Consider the following 11,161-nt stretch of genomic DNA (forward strand, 5'->3'; position numbering starts at 1 on the left):
TCATATTAATAGAGAAATACGAGGTAAATTAAGTCTGACAAAAAATTGTTTCCATCCTGATCGAACTCCGGTTCTCCCGAACAATTCATCTTAGAGGAAGCTCATAGTTTAATCCAAAACATTTAATAATATGTTTATATTATAAAGATGAAAAGTATATAATGAAATAAGCAATTAAATTAAGTTGTTTCTCAAATCTCATCAATACTAGTGCGATCGAGTTAGATTTTCACAATACTAGTTATTTGTGCCAATAAAATCAAAATATCCTCAAACACAATACAAAACGGAATCAAATTTCCTGCAATAACTCCGTAATGTTAGTTATTGATCTCCTCAATCAACCAATCTGAACCAATGAATGAGACTATTCAACGCTGATTTGATAAATGTATAGTCTGAGCCGTCCATATCAAATTAACGATTGAGATTATTTACTACATGTACATGCACTATGAAGTTACAACGGAAAACCTATATTCGAGCAAAACTAGTTAGTAGTTTACACACATAATAGATTATAATTAAATTATCACCAAAGGTTTATAACAGATTTTTATTCCTATTGACTTGTTCAACCTCAAAATCAAATTCTCTCTCCCCAAAAATTGAAGGTTCTCTCATTGTGAGGCTATCTTAATTTTTACTATCACAACAGAAACCTACCTCATGCATCCAGAAGGTCAAAAAAAAAACTAAGAAAAAAAAAAAGAAAAAAATAGAACTAATTACCAATGACCAAAAAAAATTCACAATCACATTCCATAGTTACCAACAAAACAATCAACAAATTTTCAGAAAAATAATGGCCATAATAGCTTCTGCAATTTTTCATCCAAAATTCTTCATCTTGATCTTCAACATCATCATAAATTTTTCCATGACATGTTCAATGTCAGAAGCAGAAGCTTTATTGAGCCTAAAAAACTCATTTTCAAATTCAGAAGCACTTGATAATTGGATTGCCAACACTTTTCCTTGTACCGACGACGATCAATGGGCAGGCGTTGTTTGTTACAACGGTTTAGTAACCGGTCTACGCCTCCGTGGAATGGGACTATTCGGAAAAATTGATGTTGATGCATTGCTTGAACTTAAAGGTTTAAGAACTATTAATCTTATGAATAATTCTTTCACCGGTTCGATTCCTGAATTGAATCGAATCGGTTTCTTGAAAGCGATGTATTTATCGGGAAATAAATTTTCGGGAAATATTCCTCGGGACTATTTCCAAAGAATGAAATCATTGAAGAAAGTTTGGTTATCAAATAATGAATTCACAGGTGATATTCCATCATCATTAGCTGAGATTCCTCACCTTGTTGAATTACATCTTGAAAATAATCAATTTAGTGGTAACATTCCAAATTTCAACAATCCTTCATTGGTGAAAATTGATGTTTCAAACAATAATTTAGAAGGTGAAGTTCCCGAAGGTTTGATGAGATTTAATCAAAGTTCTTTTCAAGGGAATTCGGGTTTATGTGGCGAGAAAATCGGTACAATATGTGGAAAACCAATGGAACAAACAAATCCTATTGGAGCACATAATATGAATAATATGCCAGAATTTAAGAACAATAATGATAATGTTTATATGAATGTGACTGATAAAAGTAAGCATAGGTCATTGCAGATTATTGGTATTGTTATAACAATTTTAGTACTAATTTCACTTGCAATATTCTTGATTATGAAATCAAAGAAAAAAAAAGAGAAAGTTAAATTTGATGATGAAATCGGTGCGAATAATCGACAAGGAAGTACTAATGATATTGGTAGTGTTGAAGTTCAAGTAAGTAGTGGTAATAATAGTATTAGTAATAGTACTAATCAAGTGAAAAAAGATATGAATGTAGTGAAAAAAACACCATCTGGTAGTAGAAGACATTCATCTCATGGTAGTAAAGGAGGGATTGGTGAGCTTATAATGATGAATGATGATAAGGGTGTGTTTGGTTTACCTGATTTAATGAAAGCTTCTGCAGAAGTGCTTGGAAATGGAGGGTTTGGATCATCTTATAAAGCTGTTTTGTCTAATGGTATGGCTGTGGTTGTGAAAAGAACTAGAGAGTTGAATGGTTTAGGAAAAGATGGTTTTGAAGCTGAGATGAAAAGACTTGGAAGGGTTAAACATTGGAATGTTTTGACTCCTTTGGCTTATCATTATAGAAAGGATGAGAAATTAGTGATTTCTGAGTATGTTCCTAAAGGAAGTCTTCTCTATTTGCTGCATGGTAAATTTTCATCATAAGCATCAATTATTTATTATTATTAAGGCTAAATTGCATTTTGTCCCCCTAACTTTCACAAACTTATGATTTTGGCCCCTTAACTTTAGCCCATTTTGCAAAAGGATGACCCCCACTGATTTTGACCAAGTCAACGCACATGTGGCAAGTGACTCACATGCCCACACCAAACATGACTTGCCACATCTGCTGACGTGACATGTGAGTCATTGTCCATGTGGCAAGACATGCTGACGTGACATGTGAGTCACTTGCCACATATGTGCGTTGACTTGGTCAGGGGATGAAAATCGCAAGTTTGTGAAAGTTAGAGGGCCAAAAGTGTTATTATGAAAGTTAAGGTGCCAAAATCGCAAGTTTGTGAAAATTAGGGTGCTAAAAGTGTAATTAATGAAAATGACACTAATGACCGTTGTATAATTGTTTCTGAGAGAATTTGAACTCTATCCTTTAAAACAACAAAGAGTCTTTGTTTTAGAATACATTTTCTATTTTCATTTTTAAAATGAATATGAAAATTTAAAGCAGGTAGCATGTTTTCAAACCAAACATGCCTCAAGTAAGACATGATTCTTGTGAGTTGATGATAAAAGACAAGTCACAAGACTTTAGGGTTAACTTAAATTGCTTATTTGAGTTTATCTGCTGACAAAAACACTTGTGAGATTGTTAGAGAGGGCTTATAAAATGATATGTCTATAAGTTATTTTCAGCTTCTTTTCATAAGCTCTCCGAAATAGCTTATTAAAACAGCTTATATCTTATATGAAAACAATTTCACTTTGTTTTATCTTTTGATACCAAAATAACCTATACATATATGATAAAAACTTCTACTATAAGCACTTATGTTAATATTGTACTCCTAATTGCAGGTGATAGAGGACCATCACATGCAGAACTAGATTGGAACACACGTTTAAAGATTGTACAAGGAATTGCAAAAGGAATGCATTATCTTCACACAGAACTTGCTTCTTCTGATCTACCACATGGAAACTTAAAATCAAGCAATATTCTACTTGGACCAGATTATGAACCATTTCTCATGGACTTTGGTTTCATCAATCTAGTTCCCCCTTCAAGTTATGCACAAACATTATTTGGTTATAAAGCTCCAGAAGCATTAAAAAACAACAAAGTTTCACCTCGTTGCGACGTATACTGTCTCGGAGTAGTCATACTCGAAATACTAACCGGAAAATTTCCATCTCAGTATCTTAACACCGGTAAAGGCGGAACCGATATAGTACAATGGGTAGCATCAGCAATTTCTGAAGGAAGAGAAGTTGAATTACTTGATCCTGAAATTTCAAGTAATAAAAAATCATTAAGTGAAATGCAGAACCTTCTTCATATCGGTGCGGCTTGTTCCGAAAGTAATCCTCAAAAGAGATTAGACATGTTTGAAGCAATTAGAAGAATAGAAGGTATTAAAACAAAAGGTGTACATTTTCAAGAACAAGTTCAAGAATCAAGAACAATAGAAGTTTTACCATCTCTTAGAGATGGTTTTGCAGATTCTTCTCAAGCATATGATAATCAAGGACATTTTGGTGATGAATCAAGAAGAAGACATGGAACAAGTAGTGTTGGAAATAAGGATAATATTGAATTTGGTGTAGCATAAGTTATGTTAGATAAAAATTATGTTAGATTTTCTATCTAGTGGAAAATTGTAATATATGTACATTGTACAGGTAAGTTTAGGGGTATCTTAATTATAGGACAAAGATTTGTAGATGTTTTAGAATTTTCTTATGCTGTGTTCTTTTTTTAGTTATTTTGTGTAAATTTTTTTAGTCACTGATATAGAATATCTCAATGATATTTACTAAGTTTCTTTGGTTGCATTGCATCACCTTAAAAACATACAATTCTTATCCCAACATTATATAGAAATACTAATGAAAGTTTGTCCCGTAAAGTAGTTCAGTTGGTAGCTATCCGGAGACATTATTGAAGGGTCGAGATTTGAACTCCGAATTTCCTACTTCTTCACATTTATAGTATGTGAGTCGTTACTGAACTATTGAACTAAAAAATAAAAAGAAATACTAACAGAAGATCAAAATCAACTTACCAAATCATACCAGGTAGTAAGGCAGGAATAAATGCATTTAGTGTTGAAAATAAAAAACAAAAAGGTTATAAGGATATTGCTCCTTGTTTGTTACTTTTCACTTTTGATTTTCATAATTAGTGTCATAAAGCATGGACAAACACCGACGCGACACAAATACGTTAATACCAATAATAATTTAAGAAAACAACATGATTTAATATAATTATACGCGTTGGTGTCTGATACCGGTACACACATAATCTCAAAAATGTATTTTTGAGTTTTGATGCATTGTATGTATATTGAGGTAGCACTGGAGTTCTACATTGGTACGATTATAAGGTTGTTGGATGTATATACTTTCTCCGGCCGTAATTAAAAGTAAATATTCATTTTTTATATTTATTGAATAATTGATATATCTGTCTTATATTAAAAATAAGATATATCAGTTATTCAAGAAATTCGCAAAAAAAACTTTTACTTAAGGTCGGAAGGAGTACATATTTGTGTACATCCTTTAAACTAATTTTTGGCAGTTCCATCCTCTATTTCATATTCATAAAAAACTCGGTTGTATAATTTTGCACCTGCAACAAATTGGAAATTTGCAATAGACAGGCTTTTCAAAGTATTAGGGAGTTGCTATATGCACTCTCCATTTTTCTAATACACCCTGTTTTTTTTCTTCCTTCAAATAACATTCCTCAGGATGTTAGACATTAGTAAATAATGACTCGTCCTTCCGTTTGATCTGCAAAATATAAATACTGGACAGAGCAGTACAGGACAATACAAGATAGAACAGCATAGGACAAACGTTTAAGATATTGAACAAACTTTGTGTTGCACGATGTTTGGTGGACAAAAGGTTGTTTTGGTATTTTAGACAACTTGTGCTGAGGACAAAAAGTTGTCCCATGGTTCTGTGGAGGACAAGAATTTCAATTTTTGTCATGTCCCTTGGCTGCCAATTTGTCCAGTACCAGAAACAATTTTAAAATCAAACACAATACAGCAAAAGTTGTCATGTCCAATCCTTTTTTTTTAGCAGATCAAACGCACAATAAATGTGTGAAATATTATCATTTTTATAGTTCTTATTGTATTGTAGTAAATAATCATATTGCTCTGAGTATTAGTAATTTCAAGACTAAATGGACTAGTAAAAGAGAAGTTACCTATTAGCCAAATTATCAAGAAAGTTTATTTTGGCGCGCTACATGTTTCATCGCGTGTCTTTCTAATTTCTATTTTTATCCTTCTGCTGTTTAAGTAGCGAACGTCATAAAAATGAGAAATTTGACACCCATGCAGTTCTCTACTTCTACTTAATTAGCGGATGTGCGAAATCTTGAAATTTTCAATAAAGATTTTACAATGTTCTTTACTGAAAATTTCAAGATTTCACACGTCCGCTACTTAAGTAAAGAACTGCATGTGGTGTCAAATTTCTCATTTTTATAATATCTGCTACTTAAATAACAGAAGGATAGATTAAAAATTAGAAAGGTGCACGAAGGAAACATGTAGGGCGCCAAAACAAATTGAATCACACGAAGAGAATCTTATTAGCAATACAACACGTCCCAACAAACCAACATAAATGAAGACCATGATAAAGAGGAAGAATCTCAACATAAATGGAGTATATATAACATAAAGAGGGGACCAATACTACCATAGGAATAATGCACAAAGGAGCTCTCGTTATCCCTAAAGCCATTCAAACTCGAATCCAAATAAACATAACTATTTGGACTATATTTTCTCATTTGAGCATAAACTTTTATTCATCGAATACGTTCTGTGCACAACTGTAAATATTAATTTTTCGTGTTTTGTTGATTCAAATGGAAGGCAAGAGCTAATTTGGCGAGCTTAACTTTTTTAACTAGAAGCACAAGAGCTAATTTGGATAAGGGATATGCTTATTCAAAAAACATAATTACCTAATCTTTTTTGTTTTATCAAGACATAATGCCAAATCTTAAACTATCACTATACGTGCATACGTAGTAGACCTAAATATCAAATTTTAATAGTTTCATTTGGAAATAACATAAAGAACATATAATAATTTTTTTCTCTATGCTCCATCCAAGAGGACAATTTTATTTTCTTGTTTGTTTTGGGCTTTGATTGTTTGAATAGAAAAGGACAAAATTTGATAAAATAATGTTGGTTAAGTCAACCATATATGATGTTGTTAACAGCATACTCCAGCTGGATATTCATTGAAATGAATGATATGTCTTTAATTTAATTGAAAAGCTCAAACTCGTAGGTCTCTAAATATATATATCATCCTCCTGGCATACAACAATAACCCACATTGCATATTTGGATATCTCTTATTATCTGTATTTCAAATCTTTTGTCCATTTTTTAGGTGCCATAACCAAATTAACAAATTCATATCATTGAACCTCGTGGATGCTAATCTGCCTCTCCTCTCCTCACATGACATCAGTCGGTATTCAAATCTCTTATAAATTGATAGTGCTAAAAAAGGCATTTTTGAATTATTATTTTTATATAAAAACTAGCACTAATTTCTTAATATCAGTTTTTTAAATCTATTCATCGTAGAGGGGTGGTTTTAGGTCATTTTTGGCCTAAAATCACTCCTCTACACCTTTTTTCCTTTTCTTTTCATATAAATAAGTGATTTGTCACATATATTGTTTTTTCTTTTTGTTTTTCATGTTGTCGTCTAAGTGCGGCGTTGTATTGGTCATCGCCTTGTGTGATATTATTTGATTTTTAGTATTGTTGTGGTGTTCGCTTATTACTATTGAAAAATCAACTTCAGTCAATTGCAGATTCAATCAATGATTTGGGCATCAACGTTGCAGATCCGGAAGCATTGATATTCCGGTGACTTTAATTTTATCGTATTATTTGTAGTAGGTAATTTGCCGTTATATGCTATTAACTTGGATGCTATGAGTTTGTTCGCAGATTCATCCTTTTACGTTTTTAGTGATGTTGAATACATATGATTGTATTTGATGTATTCTATCCCATTTGAATGAATGAATATCATTTTGTTTTTGCCAAAAAAAAATCTTGTCAAAAACTAAATATCAATTTTCTAAATACTCGAAGAATCTTTACTAGCAATTCTTTATTTTCTGGTCGGTAGACGAAACACTACCAAGAATCTCACGCATCTTTAAAGTTTCGAGTATGGTCATCTCAAAAGAAGATGTCGAGTTTGACAATATCAACATTTTAGCTGACTTTGAACTTATGGACGATTTGTTTATGTGAATTAAACACTATACTATTTGTTAATCGTATTCTTTAGCAATATTTATTATTTTTATTGTGCATTCGTACGGTTGTTTTTTTGAATTTTATAATGCGATAATTTATGAATTTTTCACTGCTATTTAGCAGTGACTGATATTCATTCGAGAACTTTTGACCATCTATTTAAGAGGTCAAAGTTCTTTATCGTCAACTCAAAATTAGTAAATTAGTAAATTTGTAAAACTTCACAAGTTCATATAAGTTTATGCACTATTCATATAATGAAAAAATAAGGAGAGAATTTTTTTTTTATTATATGAATATTACATATAGAAAGAAAAAAAAGGAGAGACACTTTCAAAAATAAAAAAAAAATAAGGAGAGAAATCCACCTTTGCAAATATTAGTTAATTAATAATAATTACGTGTCACTGATGACCTGTATTCTGCTTTTAATTTACTAGGACCAGCTAACAAGGTTTACTTCTAGAACTATTGTCTAAATTTCACTCAAAATTTAATTAAAATATCTACCAATGATTTGATAGCATCACCACTCGTGCAACTCTAAATTCTCAACTTATTTATTTTGTCTTTTTCTTAGTTAAAAACAATTAGCTGTGTAGCAGAGCACCCCTTGCACCCATGCAGGCCCGGTTTTGGGCCTAGGCAACCAGGCCTCCAGCCCAGGGCCCCAAACTTTTAAGGGTCTCTTTTTTTTAGGCCCAACATTAAAGATATTGGTAATATATTATTTAGGAGACAAATAAACAGAATAGAGTCATTAGTATGGTGGTGCGTGCTTTGGTCTGTAAATTACAGTGTTTGGGGTCGTGAGTTCAACTCCTCCCAAGACAGTTTTATTTTGTTTTCTTTTATTTAAGATTTTTATAATGAATTTACACAACTATTGTTTATATAAATTATATTCTATAAATTAAATACTCTTTGCATAAAAAGAAATAAAAAACTTTAAAACTTATAAATAACTCGACTACTTTATTTATTTTTTTAAAAAAATTGCATTTTATTGTTTCTTTGAAAATAAATAATTAATTTCTACTCTATAAAAAAAAAATTCTAAACAGATTATGTTCTTTTTTTGAAAAAAAAAAGAAGTATTTTTATCAAGTATCTACTTTATTATTTGTCCCGGGCCTCCAAAATCTCGACTCCGGCCCTGCACCCATGCCATGCAAGATTCCCTTAAAAAGAATAATTAGAAGAAAAAAAAAAAACTATATACTATTTCCTCACCAATGTCGTAAAAATTGTAAGAAAATCTCTCTTGCTCCCTTTTGTGGCAATGCTATTGATTATTTAAACGTTTGAATATTCTTTTTATGTGAAATGCACATGTTGTTCAAGAGTGAACATGAATAATATTTGCTAATTAATTGCTGGCTAATTATAATTTTTAATATGGGGACTAGGGACAAGCCTAGCTATGCAAGGTATTGCTTAGCCAGCTTGCACTGTTTTGTGTAATTCAGATTTGAAAAATGTTAATTTTTCTGTCTTTTTTAAAGAGACAATTAATTTTTCAGTCTTTATTATAAGAGATAATTATTTAGGCTATAGACAATATATATTAGTTCAATAAATAAAAAAATAAATTATCTCTTATAAAAAAGATTGAAGGGAGTAATTAATTTTTTTAAGGGTTTTTCTATCATGTGCAAATTTGCACATGTTAAGAAACTTAAAATACTCCCTCCGGTCCTTTTTATAAGAAACACTTTGAGGAAATTTTTTGGTCCTTTTTATAAGAAACTTTGACCAATTTTCAAATATTTTAAATGTTTAATTTCACTTATGCCCTTATTTATTATGAGAGATAATATTAAAAATAAGTAAGTTAGAAGAATTAAGAGTAATTAAATAAGGGTATACATGGAACATTTAAATTCATAAGAGTATTAAATGAAAATAACTATGTAAAATGCACTTCCTTGGTCTTTGTAATTTTTTCAAAGTGTTCCTTATATAAATGGCCGGAGGGAGTAATAATATTACATTGGAACTTGTGTATTTTATATTAAATATATAATTTTTTAATACATTATTGTCGTTTTCAAATAGTAAAAGGTTACTACTTTTGGTTGCTTTAACATGTGCAATGTTGCACATGTTTAGAGATGTAAATAGATATCCCTGAAGGCAAATAGTATGATATCCGTGTCCACTACGTTAGATAAATATGATATACATGTCCACTCCATATCCGTGCGGATATCCGCCAAATGGGTAATCCATGGATTCCGTCGAAAAATGGTGCACTAAATATTTTTAAATTTAAAAGTTGCCGTTTTAGAGAGTGGTATTTTTCACCTGATCAGTGACCACATGCAGTGTTTTAGAGAAAAGTTAAAAATTATATTTTCAATTGTTAAAATTTTTCTAGTAATTTTTAATTTTTTGAATATATTTCACTATTAAGATTATAAGAGTCTAAGTCTATTTTAAAATTTAATTATAATACTTATTTTATTTATATATTTATTTTAATTTTTAACGCACACGCACGCAGACACGAGTGCACCAAAGAAACTAATGATGTCCTCTAAAACTTGCTTAAATTAGTAAAAGAAACAAAAATTAAAGTTGAAAAGCTTTGTAAAATTTGAGTGATAAAAATGGAAAGTGATACATTAATGCAATATTTTGTTTCCCTCTTAGAAATCACTTAATGTGTTTTGTTTTGCAGCAACCTTGCTAATTGCAGAGACAGAGAGAGAGTAGAAATTAAGACAATAAACTAAAGTAGGCCAAGACACAACTAACGATTGTTCGCGGAGAAAGAGTGAGAGAGAGAGAGAGAGAGTGTGTGTGTGTGTGAAACCATGGAAGGAGCAAGAATAGTGAGGAGAGTGAGAAATCTACTACTAACCTCTCCTCACAGAGTAGTGCGGACATTGAGGGATCTATTGGAAACCCCTCAAGATGGTTAGTTACTTCTCTTTCTCTCGTCTTTTTTTGCTATAATAGGAAACTGTTAACGATTTGAATCGTAGGATAATGTTGTTGTTTGCTTGGTTGGTTTGTCACTTATTCTTTGATTTGTCCCGTTTGTACTGTTTTTGTCAAAAGAATTGGTTTTTAATCTTACTATTTCAATAGGCTCTGTTTTATGGGCAGTTTAGCATGTTATTTTATTAGCTTGGTGGAATTGGAGACTGCTTTGTATTTTGTCTTGGTTTTGTTAAGAGTCTCACATTGGTTGAGAGATGACTTGACTAAGTTTTTATATATTAGAGGCAATCCTCACTATTACAGGTGATGGTTCTTGCTGCATTTTCAATGATGTCAACTCACTTTGGTTACTGCTCTCTGTTGGTTGATTTGGTTTGATCTCTTGTTTGACAAACTCTCAATGCTTCATGTCAAGGCATTGTGAGTTTGCGAGAGATATTAGATAATATGTTAGTAATTTAATAATATAATGGGTTTTTGGTTGTAATTGGCCTTTGGGCATAATAATAATTTAGTCTATTTATGTTTTCTATATATTCATAAGACAACTCATTGTATTCAAAGCAATGTCATTGTAATGTTATGGAAACCATAACCTCCTTTTGTGTTCATT

The 11,161-nt window shown here is 31.2% G+C and overlaps 1 protein-coding gene across 1 annotated transcript; it reads left to right on the forward strand.

Moving 5' to 3' along the window:
- The first annotated feature begins 227 nt into the window (after nt 1-227).
- Nucleotides 228-3,882, forward strand: LOC123886727 (pollen receptor-like kinase 3). Its single transcript, XM_045936019.1, has 2 exons — nt 228-2,237; nt 3,128-3,882. The coding sequence occupies exons 1-2, from the start codon at nt 806-808 to the stop codon at nt 3,880-3,882; spliced, it is 2,187 nt and encodes a 728-aa protein (XP_045791975.1). The 5' UTR covers nt 228-805.
- The last annotated feature ends 7,279 nt before the right edge of the window (nt 3,883-11,161 follow it).

The sequence above is a fragment of the Trifolium pratense genome, linkage group LG5 (assembly GCF_020283565.1).
Source record: "Trifolium pratense cultivar HEN17-A07 linkage group LG5, ARS_RC_1.1, whole genome shotgun sequence".
Taxonomy (NCBI): domain Eukaryota; kingdom Viridiplantae; phylum Streptophyta; class Magnoliopsida; order Fabales; family Fabaceae; genus Trifolium; species Trifolium pratense.

Coding starts and splice junctions, on each gene's coding strand:
- LOC123886727 (XM_045936019.1), top strand. CDS start 806: ATGGCCATAATAGCTTCTGCAATTTTTCATCCAAAATTCTTCATCTTG. Junction 2,238..3,127: donor TCTTCTCTATTTGCTGCATG/GTAAATTTTCAT, acceptor TCCTAATTGCAG/GTGATAGAGGACCATCACAT.